The sequence below is a fragment of the Carlito syrichta genome, unplaced genomic scaffold (assembly GCF_000164805.1).
Source record: "Carlito syrichta isolate Samal-C Ts95f unplaced genomic scaffold, Tarsius_syrichta-2.0.1 Scaffold303669, whole genome shotgun sequence".
Taxonomy (NCBI): domain Eukaryota; kingdom Metazoa; phylum Chordata; class Mammalia; order Primates; family Tarsiidae; genus Carlito; species Carlito syrichta.
The window spans coordinates 1,050,582-1,065,212 of NW_007247765.1; the positions used below are offsets into that span (position 1 = coordinate 1,050,582).

The 14,631-nt window shown below is 39.5% G+C and overlaps 1 protein-coding gene across 2 annotated transcripts in view; it reads left to right on the plus strand.

Moving 5' to 3' along the window:
• Positions 1-14: 14 nt before the first annotated feature.
• The window catches only part of FAM229B (family with sequence similarity 229 member B), a 15,183-nt gene continuing 566 nt past the window's right edge, over positions 15-14,631 (plus strand). Inside the window, exons 1-3 of one of the 2 annotated variants that reach the window (XM_008058996.2) lie at positions 15-76; positions 11,359-11,514; positions 13,348-13,486. In XM_008058996.2, the coding sequence (XP_008057187.1) occupies positions 13,362-13,486 (125 nt within the window). In that variant the 5' untranslated portion in view covers positions 15-76; positions 11,359-11,514; positions 13,348-13,361. Of the gene's footprint in view, positions 88-11,358; positions 11,515-13,347; positions 13,487-14,631 lie in introns of both variants that reach the window. The other variant, XR_002482016.1, reaches the window with a different exon arrangement.

Consider the following 14,631-nt stretch of genomic DNA (forward strand, 5'->3'; position numbering starts at 1 on the left):
GCGACTGGGCCTCAGCCAGCAGGATCCCCGCTGCCTCGTCACCATCTGGAAAGCATCGGCAGCTCGGGAGGCCGGGGTAACTGGCGGGTGGCGAGGCTGTGGCGCGGTGTTGCTAGATGTGTCCTCAGCGTGCTCAGGGCTGGCCGAGGCTGCGACTTCGGGCACCGGCTCGCGGCCCTGGCGGTGGGGCAGGTTCTGATGGTTCACGCCTTGTCGACGCTTCGTCTCCGCCCAATAGGCCCTTTGTTCTAAATAAATTAGTCTTGCAGATGCGCACAGAGACAGCCCTGGTAGAGTTGTCAGGGCACAGCCGGAACCAGGTGGCGCCACATGGCGACACACATTGCAGAGACCCCACCAGGATGAGTTAAACGCGGTACAGGAGGGGGAACCCCAAAACACCGGGATTGTCTTCTGGGGGGTGGGCCCTTGTAGTCCAGGCTTCCCCCCAGGTGGGTGTTTTAGAATCTGTCGGCGTCCGTGGACCCGCTAGCTTGGTGGCAGAGGCTGCATTCAGCCTCGGTGAATTTTTTTTTTTTTTGAAATTCTTTCAAGGCGTTTGCTCATTTCATCATGGGTGATTTACGAGCAGTTTTGGACACAAACAGCATGACCCCCCGTGCCTTACCCTCCCTACTCACCCCTTCTCGCCCCGAGCGACTGTTTTTTTTCCCCTCCCGATGATAAAAGTCCTCCAAGAGCAACATTTTGCCTATGTGGAAGAGGTGAGACAAAACACCGCAGAAAGCCCTAAAAGGCATCCACATGGAGTTCAAAAACTGTTCTGACAGTGGCTCAAGCCTGTAATCCCAGCACTTTGGGAGGTCGAGGTGGGGGGATTGACTGAGCCCACGGGTTCGAGAACAGCCTAGGCAACTGGGCAAGACCTCGTTTCTACAATAAATCAAAAAATTAGCCGGGCGTGGTGGCGCGCGCCTGTAGTTCCGGCTACTTGGAAGGCTGACGGAAGGGTCGCCTGAGCCCAGCGAGGTCGACGATAGGATGGCCGTGAGTGTGCCACTGCACCCCAGCCTGGGCGACAGAGTGAGACTCCAACTCAAAACAAAACAAAAAATCCAAAAAACAAAAACATTGTTTTGAGCAGTGGGAAAAGTACGTCGATAGGTGAATTGCATCCAATGGAAAGTGCTTTGTAGGAGACTGAAGTTTAAAGATGTAAGACTCAATACACATTTGTTTATAAATAAATTCCGGTGTTTTTTGAGGGAGGTCGTGTTGTGACCGAGTAAGTGAGAAGTCACGCCAGCAAGCCGAGTCAAATTAATTAGAGTTCTTTATTAACGTGCGGCGTGCGGGTCAAGAGCAGGCAAACACCAAAAAAAAAAAAAACTCTTGACAAATTGGTGCAGTTTGGTGACAAGCTTTTATAGGTAAAATTTGCAGTATTGGCTATGTAGCATCTTAGTAACCATAGCAACTATTAACTAACAACTTGGCAATCAAAATGGGAACTTTTGATTGTTAGGGAGCTTTGATTAATTTAATGTCCTAGGTATAGCCAGTGTTCAGAAAGTCCCTGGAGTTCTGCCATTAAGATATAGTTTAAACCAGGCTCAGTGGCTCAGCCTGTAATCCCGTGCCTTTGGGAGGCTGAGGTGAGTGGATTGCCTGAGCCCGCGGGTTCGAGACCTGCCTGGGCAGCGAGACCTCATCTCTACAATAAATCAAAAAATCAGCCAGACGTGGTAGCTCATTTCTGTAATTCCGGTTACTGGGAAGGCTGAGGCGGAAGGATCGCCGGAGCCCAGCAGGTCGAGGCTTCGTGGCTGGGAGCGGCCACTGCACTCCAGTCTGGGTGACAGAGTGAGACTCCAACTCAAAAAAAAAAGAAGATATAGTTTAAGGTAGTGACACAGAGACAAGGAAGAAGAATCATTACACAATGGAGTTACCTTGGTTAGGTTACTAACAGTATAAGAACAAAATATGAAAATGTAACAATGGGGTTTTGCAGAGCATAACATTTGATTTCAGTTAACAAAGGATACAATTACATGGAACTTATGGTTAAGGAGTTTTGTAACAGTTAGCAGGAAATGGTCAGCACTACCTGCCCAAAGGAGACAAAGTTGGGGGTCTGTGATCATGGGAATGTTACTGTAATCACACGTAGGCATTGATTCTTAGGTTAGGTAGGTAACTAAGATGAAAGTTTTAAACAAAATGGAGTAAGCTGGTTAATATTATTATTTTGCTAGCAGTTTGATTTTATTAACTGATTTAGCTCATTTCAGTCCCCCGCGTACTCCCAACCATAACTTGTAGGCACTCTGAAGGATTCAAAAGAAATTAGGACCTCGATCCAACTCCAAGAGACTTACAGTCTGATCCAAGGCATACATGAAATACTCAAAGAATTGTGACTTACAGTATTGTGTGGTGTTGTCTAAAAGTGCACTGATTCAGTGGATGAGAATGTAGACACGCAGACAGAAGTCTGGTGGGAGAGACGGGGTTAAAACTAGGGATGTGATGTGTGTGCAGTGTTTAGATGGTGCAGAGGAGGAGAAAATTAAAATGTCAGACATTCTTGGAAATTACCAGCCTCTCAAAATGGTCAAACATTTAAAAAAATACTCTACAAAAAATCCAAAAATTAGTCTGGTGTGGTGGTGCCTGCCTGTGATCCCAGCTACTCAGGAAGCTGAGGCAGAAGGATAGCATGAGCCCAGGAACTGGAGGCTGCGGTGAGCCGTGATTTTGCCACTGCACCCCAACCTGGGCAATAGAGTGAGACCCTGACTCAAAGAAATACTGTAAATTCAGACCACGCTTGGTGGCTCAGCCTGTAACCCCAGCACTTTGGGAGGCCAAGGCAAACGGATTGCCTGAGCCCGTGGGTTTGAGACAGCCTGGGGAAACTTGGTGAAACCTCAACTCTAAAATAATTTAAAAACTAGCTGAGTGTGGTAGTGCACGCCTGTAGTTCTGGCTACTTGGAAGGCTGAGGCGGAAGGATTGCTGGAGCCCAGCAGGTCAAGGCTGGGATGGCCATGAGTGTGCCACTGCAACTGCACTCCAGCCTGGGCGATGGAGTGAGACTCCAACTCAAAACAAAACAAAACAAAACAAAAACTGTAAATTCAGGCACTTCTTTAATGACATTAATATTTTTTACAAACATTCTGAGGAACTACAGAATCCTAGGAAGTCTTCTTAATTTAATAAAAATAAATTATACAGTATATGCTATTGATGTGCAGTAATATGAATATTCAACTAATTAGAACACCTTATTTCCCTACCAAGACAAATGAGTGTTAAAGCATTTCTCTGATAGCCGGGACCTATTCAGTGTTTATGTTGCTGAAGTTTTCCACATTTCCGTTTGGTTGTTTTTCAACTGAATACTTGTATCTTTTGCGATTGATAGGCAGCTTTTAATCAATCAAGAGTTTTGTGATAACTGGATTCACACTTGCCTTCTTATGGGGCGCCTAGGGTTAGGTGGGGGAGTAGTCTGGCAGTTCAGGTCTTGATGTTCAGATCCTGAAGTCTGAGCCTTCCACAGTTGCAGATCTTGGTCAGGTTTGTAGGCAATGATGTGAGTAGGCCTGTATCAGTGAGCTGTGGTGCCAGGTCATTTGATTTTCTGGTCTCTGCAGAGCACTACTCCTTACCCAGGACATCTTTATTCTCCAGAAGCCATAATAGGAAAGACGTTAAATTAAGAAAGTCCTAACAAGTCTTGCCAATAACTTCAGTCTGGAGAAAATCAGACTGAGAGACAATTCTGCTTAAGAGTCTAACAAGGTCGGACCTTACACACCAGTCACTCCAAGACCTCAGTGTTGGCAAGCCCAGGTCAGCCATATAGAGATCAGCTGCCCTGCAGCAGACTCTCTGGAGTCTCAGAAGCAAAAACGTCTTTGGCTGATATCACTGAGATTTTGGAGTGCAGTCATATTGGGGCAATAGCTGACTGACATACAGGGCGAGTAGATAGGACAGAAGTTCATGTGCTGAGAATGAAGAAGAGAAAACAACCATTGAGGATGATGCAGACTAGTACTAAAGAAGAGAGGGAGGAATGGAGGAAGAGAGGGAGGAACGGAGAGAGGGAGGATGCCAAAGACGGATACAGGACATGACCTAAAGGGGAGAAAGGAAAATGCTTCACATATACTTTGTGCTACAGAAGTTAATACTAAGAATACGAATGCCATAAAACAGGAGCTTAAACACAAGATGCTAAAATAATATACTGAGACTTACGCTCTACGAAGTCTGAATCTTGTCTGTTTTTTTCACAACTGTATCCCTAGCACCTTGAGCCTTGTCTAGTTTATGGTAGATAGTAAAGAAATATTTGAATAATAAATAAAATAAAATGGATATAATAGAATTAAGGAAATTAACTAAAGGCCAAACCTTAAAGGACTAATGAATAATTTTAAAAGCATGAGAAAGTAGACTTGAGAGATGAAAATCAAATTACAATGTAGAGGAAAGGCTTCAGATAATCACAGAGGATACTGAGGCAAAGGACAGACATCAAAGTTATTAAAAGGTAATATACATGAAGAAGACAAAGATGGCTCATCATGAGATTAATCTGGGCCCCTGAAATAGAGAACACAGTAAATGGAAGAAAACATGTACTTACTAAAAATAATGAAGAAAAATTCATAGGTTAAAAGGATACATTATGTTCTAAAAGAAAATTTCTATAGAATAATCAACACCAAGGGCTATATCCTGGTTAGGTTATTCAGTTTTCAGAATAGAGAAAGAGTACTGGCCAAGTGCTGTAGCTCACACCTGTATTCCCAGCACTTTGGGAGGCCAAGGCTGGAGAATCACTTGAGACCAGGAGTTTGAGACCAGCAGGGGCAATATAGCAAGACCCGGTTTCTACAAAAAATAAAACTAACCAGGCATGGTGATGTGCACCTGTAACCCTACCTATATGGGAGGCTGAGGCAGGAGGATGGCTTAGGACCAGGGGTTTGAAGCTGCAATGAACTATGATTGCACCATTGCACTCTAGCCTGGGCAATAGCCTGTCACTAAAAACAAAAATAACTTTAAAAGCAATAATTCTTTTTTTTTTTGAGTTGGAGTCTCACTCTGTCGCCCAGACTGGAGTACAGTGGCCGCTCCCGGCCACCGCAGCCTCGACCTGCTGGGCTCCGGCAATCCCTCTGCCTCAGCCTTCTGAGTAGCCAGAGCAATAATTCTTTAAGTACCTGGTCAAGAAACAAATAGGAGAGTAAGGTGAAAAAATAATTAGGCTGCTTTAGACTCATCTATAACACAGTTAGTACCAGAAGACATTGAAGGAATTGTACAAAGTTCTGAGAGGGAATAAAATGTATTTATGCTTCTATAGCTTTCTGAGTTGTCATTGAAGTATAATTAAAATTTGTGGGCACTCTAACCATTTTTAATCTTGCTTGCACACGGCCATTTCTGAGCTCATCTCTTTCTCATATAACTTGACAGTCAACATCAACTGACGTGTTATTAACATTGTTTTCTTTTCTTTTCTTTTCTTTTGAGTTGGAATCTCACTCTTGTCGCCCAGGCTGGAGTGCAGTGGCATGCTCACGGCCACCGCAGTCTCAGTCTGCTGGGTTTAGGAGATTTTTCCACCTCAGCCTTTCAAGTAACTGGAACTACAGATGCACGCCACTGTGCCTGGCTAGTTTTGTAATTTACTGTAGATACAGGGTCTCACCAATTTGCCCAGGCTGGTCTCAAACCCCTGGGCTCAGGTAATCCTTTCGCCTTGGCCTCCCCAAATGCTGAGATTACAGGCTGAGCCACCGCGCTCGGCCTTAACATTGTTTTCTAACCTCTTCTAGCATTTAAATTCGCTGTGTAAATCATCTGTCTTCTGGTTATCAGAGTTTCAAAGGTTTTCCAAGTAGTGTTGTCACTGAATAACACAGATGACTATCCTTTTAGCTTCCAATAATAGTTTTCTTGACAATTGCTGCTTGAGGATTTAGGTAATTTTTGTTATGGCAATACCTAAGTCTGTATATGTCAGGATAAACTTTGTTATGCTTTTTAACAACCAATCCTCAAATCTCAGTGGTGTAAAAAAACAATTATTTGTTTTTTGTACTTGATCATATCCACTGAGGCGTGTCTGGGAGCTGTGCTTTATGTTCCCCCACCCTGGCACCCACGCTGAGGCTCTGCCATTAGGTCTACTTCTATTTTATTTTATTTTAAATTGACAAATAGTAATTATATTTATTTATGGATATGGTTAATATTTTGATATATGAAGGGGGGACCCCAAAAACTTGGAATTCTCTTCTGGAGGGCGAACCCCTTGTAGTAAAGGCTTCCCCTGCTATGTAAGTGTTTAAACTTCAGTCTCCTCTAAGTACTTTCTATTTGATGCAGTACACCTGTTAAAACACTTTTTCCACCGCTCAAAACAGTTTTTGAACTCGTCCATTTGGATCCCTTTTAGTGCTTCTGCCATTTTTTGTTTCACCTCTTCCACATCTATAAAACGTTTGTTTGCCTTTGAGGATTTTTTTCATCTGGGGAAACAAACAAAAAATTGCTTGGGGAAAAATTGAGTGAATAGGGAGAGTGGGCCACAGGGGTCATACCATTTTTGGTAAAAACAAAACAAAACAAACAACCGCTGAACACTCAGCATGGTGTGGGCAAGTGCATTGTCATGGTGGAAGAACCAGTCATCTGTTGCAAAAAATTCAGTGAAGCCAAATGCAGCCTCTCCCAACAATACTAGCTGGTACACACATACTGGTGGATTCCTAGAACACTTACCTAGTGGGGATGCCTGTACTACAAGGGGCCTGTCCTCCAAAAGATAATTCTCCTTTTTTGGGGGGTTCACCCCCCCATCAAGAAAGAAAGATAAGGAAAACAACAGACTTTCTATTGGGAGCAATGAAAGTCATAAAATAGTGAAACAAATCTTTAAAGCACTTAAAGAAAACCAGTTTAGGATTTTTGTACCCATTAAAAATATTGTTGAAAATGAAGATTAAGTCTCCACTTTCAGGAATCATTTCTGTAGTTCATGACTGGAGAAGTTTCTCTGAGCATGTGGAACACCGGAAACCATGAGGAGGAGGCACAGAGTTTGCTCTTGAGTGTGAAGCGAGTTCTTGGGGCTGCTTTGCTACGGCTGCCATTTGTCCTTAGTGATCATTCCTTTCTTCTTCTGAGAGAGGGGAGGAAGAGGATACAGTCTGAGTGGTGCAAAAGAAGAAGAAGAAGAAATAAAGAGATACGAAAGCTGAGTGAATTAACCACCAGCAGACCAGCACTGTTAAATGAAAACCTTCAGAGGAAAGGAAAACAATGTTGGATGAAAATCTGGATCTACTCAAGGGGACAACAGGCCCTGATAATGATAAATACATAGTGCGTATGTCCATCGACGTTACATCCACATTGAAGAGAGTTTTTTTGTTTTAAATAAAACGTCTTTTAAAAAGATAATTGCTTAAAGAAAAATTTATAATAACATTTATAATAGAGGTAGAAGTAAATAATGATATCAAAATTATATAGGGTGGGAGAGGGGAAGTGGAATATACTTTGGCAAGATTCTTCTATTATATGTGAAATGGTGTAATGCTATTTGAAGGCAGACTATAAAAAGTTAATGGTGTACCCTGTAAACTCTAATGTAACAAAAAACAAAATACTAGGATGCACAGCAATGAACCAATAATATAAAATAGATTTATAAATAAATATAATTTATAGATAAAATAGATTTATAAAATACACTCAGTTGAGAAGAAGCAAAAGCAAACAAAGAAATGATGACATAAATAGAATACAAACAGCAAGATGGCAGATTTAAATTCATTCAAAATATCACATGAAGTATAAAAAATCAAAACATCCAAATGAAAAGACGGAAATCATCAGAGTGGATAAATAAGCAAGACTCACATATATGCTTTTACAAGAAACCCACTTTGAACATATTAATCAAATGGGTTAAAATATAAGAATAGGAAAAGATATGTCATACTAACGTTAATGAATAAAAGTAATTATACAAATTTCAGACAAAGTAGATTTTAGAACAAAGGATATTATGAAGGACAAAGAAAAATTTTATAATCCTAGAGGTGTCAATTCATCAAGAGGCTACAACAATACTAAATATTTATGTACCTCATAACAACTTCAAAATACATGAAACAGAAACTGGCAGAATACAGAGGAGAAATAGATAATTCACAGTTATAGTTGGAGATTTCAATATTTGATGTTGAAATAGATGCCAACTTATTTTAATAGCTGCTAAGCAAGTACACAGCAAATTCGTATAGAAGCCTCGCACAATTCTGTCAACCTAACTCACTACCTGTGTAGAACACTTAAGCCAACTACAGCAGTATATACATTCTTTTCAAGTGCATGTGGAACATTCACCAAAATGGTTTATATTATGGCCATAAAAACAAGTCCAAATACATGTAGAAGTGCTCAAATCATACAAAGAACATTCTCTGACAAATCTGGAGTCTAATTAGAAATCAGTAACAGAAAAGCAGACTATTCCCAAATGTTTGAAAACGAAACAATATAATTGTAAGTAATCCATAGGTCAAAGAAGAAAATAAAATAAAAATTTAACAAGAGGAAAATATAAAATTTCAGATTTGTGGAATGCAGCTAAAGTAGCACTTTGATGAAAATTTATAAAATTAAATGTTCATATTAAAAAAGAAGAATGCTCTCAAATCAATGACCTAAGCTTCCACATTATGAAACTAGAAAAACAAAAGTAGAGTAAGCTACAAGTAAACGGAAGAAAGGACACTGTAAAGATGGGAGTGGAAATCAAATAAAATAAATTTAATAGAGAAAAATCAATGAAACCTCATATGTGTTCTGAGAAATTACAGTTTTTTGGTGGGCTCCCTTGCTCATAAGAGGAAGTCTAAATCTTAACTTGGGTTTGTGCTGCTACGTGATGTGGCCTGTGTTGCCTCTTGGACCTCATTTTTTTCTCTGTTCTCCATGCTGCGACCATACTGGCTCTTCAGATCTTGTATTGTCTGTTCTGCTGACACATGACCTTGTACCTGCTATCTCCTCTACTGGCCTCCTCCTCAGCTGTCCAGGTGTCTTTGCCTCCCACTCATTTCCACCTGGTTGACGCCGCCTCATCTTTTAGGTCAGCATCCTACTCTATAGCAAATCCTACCTTAACCTGTAAACTCCACTGGGACAGAAACTCTGTTTTTGCCTAATCTTTTATCTTTAGCACTTGCCATGTGCCTGGCTCATGGTGGATTCTCAGCAGATATTTGTTGACCAAATGAATGAAGTCTAATAATGGGTTTTTTTTCTTAGAATGTGATCAATTCAAACATCACTCCTTTTTTGCATCTCATGAATTACTATCCTGAGAATCGAAAGATCATTATTGTTGTACTTAGGACACTTAGGAGAGTATTTGGAGATTTTATCATCTTTTAATTTACTGTTTGTACTTCACTTGTTTATCTGTTGTTTTTGAATGTCTGCAAGAGAGTCCAGTTCATTTTGCCTTCTGATGTTTTTTACTCCTAGTGCTGTAAAGTTTCATCATTGAGGTGACTGTTTGGTTTGTTTTACTGTATCATCCACACTAAAGAAACTTGGCACAACTTGCGCCAAATGGACTAGTTAAAAATAATGATAAATTATAGGATTTAAAGAATATTCTACTTGCAGAGATTTTACTTTATAGTTTTAAAGATATATCCGTGACTATAAAGTGAAATCAATGTCTCAACACTCTTATTTCAAGAATTACACAAGACTGGGTGCAGTGGCTTAAGCCTATAACCTCAGTGCTTTGGGAGGCCAAGGTGGGAGGATTGCTTGAGCCCAGGAGTTTGAGACCACCTGGGCAATATAGCAAGACCTTGTCTCTACAAAAACTAAGTAAAATATATAGGATTGGTGGTATATTCTTGTAGTCCCAGCTACTGGGAAAGCTGAGGTGGGAAAATTATGTGAACACAAGAGTTCACGGCTGCAGTGAACTATGATGGCACTACCTGAGCACTCTCGCCTGGACAACAGAGTGAGACCCTGTCTCAAAAAAAAAAAAAAAAAAAAAAAATACACAAAATGATACAAGAACTAGTGCTGATCGAGTTCTTGTTTTCCAGTCTTTGACTTTATAGATGTTAAAATTTTATTCCTCATACCTCTATGATGTAGGAATCAATATTGTTTTACAGACAAACTTTAGTGATTTGCTCAAAATCTCAGAGCTAATGTCATGTCAAAATTGAAATCTAATTCTGATGTTAACACCCATCATTTTCCCAACACTGCTGCCTCTCAAACATGTAGACTATTAACATATTTTACCATATGAAGGACCAAATGTTTAGGTTCTACCGGTACATTGGTTAACAATAGCTAGCAATTATTTCAGTTTGTCTGACTGTGACATAGTCAGTTAAATGATTTTTCTAAGCCAAAATTGTGACCAACGTATTCATAGGTAGTATCTCCAAAGTAAGAAAAAGAAGGTATCAGTAAGATTTTATCTAATATCAACTTAATTCTTATTAAATGTCAGTTTTATAACATAAATCATATAAAAACATAGCAGTGGGAACTTAGCATGACATGTAGAGTAAAAAAGACCTTCATTAAGTTAAAAAATGTTCACTAGCATTCAGTAGTTATCAGTCATGAAAATTGAAAAATTGGTTAGCTGAAGAGTAATGTTCTGGCTTAAGGGTTAAACTTAAGCATCACTGAGCATAGACATTCAGTGAGGTAAGCTGTTGATACAGAAGCCTGAATGAGTTGGCAGGGGAAACAGTTCAGAGGAATGCAAAGATGGTGTGAGCAGAGAAGATGCTCAGGGAGCAGAACACAGAGGATAGTCCAAGATATGTCCTCCTTTCACAACTGTCATTCTTCCTGCCATTTGGGAATTTGAAGACTGTCTTGAGGAAACGGGGGAAAAAGAGATAGAGTGTGTAAAGAATCCCATGTAAGAAGAGCCATAGAAAATGATGAAGGTGCAGTTAGGGTTTGATGATATTGGAGTGGGATGGAAATGTAGATAGATGTGATTGATTTGTGTACAGGACAGTTCCCCTCCTCCCCAGGAAAAGTCTAGGAGATAAAGAGAATGAGGAAAATGGGATATAACAGGAGAAGAATCTCAGATGTGACTTGTGCAGATGGATTAGGCTATAGGTCTTCATTCATAGATTAAAATATTAATACTGTTGGAAAATAAGGCAATGACAAGAATAACCCCCCCCCCAAAAAAAATCTTTAGGGACAATTTTTAGCTAAGCTTGTTAGCTGGAACTGTGAGTTACATTGAGCTATGAAATGAGACATTTGATTCTTCAACAGGTAGGAAACTATGTGAAAGAACCTTCTGATGTCATAATTTCTGGGTGTCGCTGGAAACATTTGATGATCACTCCTTTGGCAGTTTTAGCCTTCTATGGAAGGTCAGTAGAAGCAATTGATTTATTCATCTCTACGGGAATCAGACAGCCTATTTTGGTAAGTCTATATATCTTTGATCAAATTAACTAAAACTTAATACCCACATGGATAGTTATCCTAAACCATACAGTTTACTATAGTTTTACTAAATCATTGAGCATAACACTTTTTAAAGATAATTGACAGCCTATAAAATGTATTATATTCAAATTCTTAAACCTTAATTTAGTTTTATGATTATCACCAAGAAACATTTACCTACTAGGCATAGGAGACTGTACTATGAATAAAAAACAGGTATAAGACTTTTTAAAAGTGTTTTCTATCCTTTGTGGGCTAATAGTTGAAGACATACATGTTATTTCAAAGTAGAGTTATTAAATGTCCACTGTGTGCCAAGCACCATTCTAGGTATTAAGTATTCAGTGGTAAAAAAGTCAGACATGGAGTGAGGATGGATCTTGAACATTCATAAAAAATGAAGGCATTGTTTTTCAACTGGGGGCAGTTTTACCTTTTTCCTTCACCAGGAGACATTTGGAGACATATTTGACTGTCACAAATTTAGGGGGAGGGGTGCTATTGACATCTAGTGGGTGAAGATTAGATGCCTCAAAACATCCTACAATGTGTACAGGGTAGTTCCCCTCTTCCCCAGCTAAGAATTATCTGGTCCCAACAGTCAATAGTGTCATGTTTGAGAAACTCTGAATTAGAAAGATAATGACTGCTACAAAGCAGAAACAAAGGGTGGTATGAAAACTTAGATAATGGAGTTGATGGAACGCTTCTCTGAGTAAGTGGCATGCAAAGTCAGACTTAATGGAGGAGTTGGCCCTAGCAAGTGAAGGGTGGGAGCAGTGAGGAGGGCAGATCTTCAAGTAGAGGCAACGGTGGATGGTAAGGAATATATTTATATGTGTGTGTGTGTGTGTGTGTGTGTGTGTGTGTGTGTGTGTGTGTGTGTATACACCATATGTATTTCATAATAAATTTCATGTCTCACATATACATGTATATTCACTTATATGTGTGTGTATATATACATTTATCAGTGCACAGTAATAGTAGAGTAGTAGTAATTGCTGAGTAATAGTAGTTAATATTTATTGAGCACTTACTATGTGTTAGGCACTGTGCTTTTTTCACGTATTCTTACTTAATACTCGCAATTACCCTGGAAGTAATATTATTCCTGATATATCTGTGGAAAATATGGGTAAGTTATGAACCTTGGCTAAGGCCACATAGCGAAAAGGCGCCAGAGCCAGGATTAGAACTCAGGGCAGTCCAGCTCTCCCAAGGCTCCTTTCTTGGCATTGTAGGGAGGCAGAGGGGGATGAATAACCCCAGGAGTAGAAGGGCTAGTTGAGGATATCTTGGTGGATGTGAAACTCTGAACTTCACAGGTAGAGAAGAGCATAGATAGGCAAACTGAATTTTGTTTTCACACAGAGGAAATGGACTTCAGTTATGTTAACCATAGGTTAACCATAGGTCACATTGAACTTGTAGGCTATTTTGTATTTGTTGCAAGACTTAAATTGTAAATAAGGGATAGTTGTGTAATATGGTATTTTAACACTTATAAAAAATTAAAAATTTAATACTATTCATACTGTTTCATAACTGTCTATAACAAAATAGTAACATTAAAAATTCCAAGGCTGGGCACTTGGCATGCCTGTAGTCCCAGCTACCTGGGAGCCTGAGGCAGAAGGATCACTTGAGTCTGGGAGTTCAAGGCTGTAGTGTACTCTGATTGTGTCTGTGAATAGCCACTGCATTGCAACCTGGGTAACATAGTGAGAATCTCATCTCTTAAAAAATTCCAAATAAATCTTTGAAGACAGCCTTCTCCCATCCCAATATTTTAACTTTCTCGTCTAGGTTTTCAGTGAATTATGCCTTTTCGATTTGGAACCCAGCCAAGGAGGTTTCCGGTGGAAGGAGGAGATTCTTCGCTTGGGCTGGAAGCAGGGCTGAGCTCCCAGGCTGCCTGCAACGGGAAAGAGATGTCACCCAACAGGTGAGTCTTCTTGTCCTGACAGCTGAGGAAGTATGCTGGCTGTCATCAGTACAAGCTCAGCTGGTATTCAGTATTAGCAAGGAAAAACCCAGGTATTCAAAACATTGCTGTCCAGTTAGTATTAATGCAGTCCAGGCTTTCTTAGTAGAGAGTCCAAATTTTGTCTCTGTAACTCCTGATAATAGATGAGTGTATTCTCTCTGATACATTTTGGGCTAGATTTTGTTGTTGATAGTTTTAGGATTAGATAACATTCAATTAAGCAAGCAAATCTTCAATGCTATTACATGCAAGGCACTGTGCAACACATATACAGATATGAAAAAGATGTAGAATTCAGATTTAGTGTCACTGTGGCCTTGATTTGAATTTTGGTGGAAGGAGAGTGATACGGAGTATATGGCAAGTCTATCAAAAAACCATTTTTCAAAATTGAAGAAATCTATTATAAATAGGCTTTGCTCAGCTTTTCTGCTATTTACTATAGTAAAACATTAGATATTATACTATTAGATTCCTCATGGCTTGGAAATTTTTAGAACAGAGATATAAGCTTAATAAGATAGGTATTTTAAAAATAAGAGTTAATCAAGGAAAAAATAGGCTACTTTGGGAAGTATGAACTCCTTGCCTTTAAAAATGTTTAAGACTGAATGACTACTTGGAATGTTGGAAAGGAAGTTTACATTGTGTTTTTGGATTAGGTATCATTTAAGGGCCATTTGCAGCCTGAGAGTCTATCAACAGTAGTGGAATAGTATGTTCAGTTTTATATTTTTCCACAAGTATTCTAGTTTTGAAATTGTTTTACAGAAGTGTTTTAAGGTACATATACATATGAATTGCCATAGTTATTTCACTAATGTTTATAACTGTGCCCTTTTGTTTTGACATTTAGTAGTTATTGATTGCATTCCTTTCAAAACAGACGTTTGGAAGATTATCTTTGAATTTATCTTTGTATTTATGAATTTCTTGTGATTAAATTTATGGCAACAGCCACAATTTCTTTGCAACATAAGTCTAAAATGTCTACCCCATGAACACCGCTATATTATACTTATTTTGTGACATTCTGAGATTTCTTTTCTTTTTTTTTTTTTTGAGTTGGAGTCTCGCTCTGTCGCCCAGACTGGAGTGCAGTG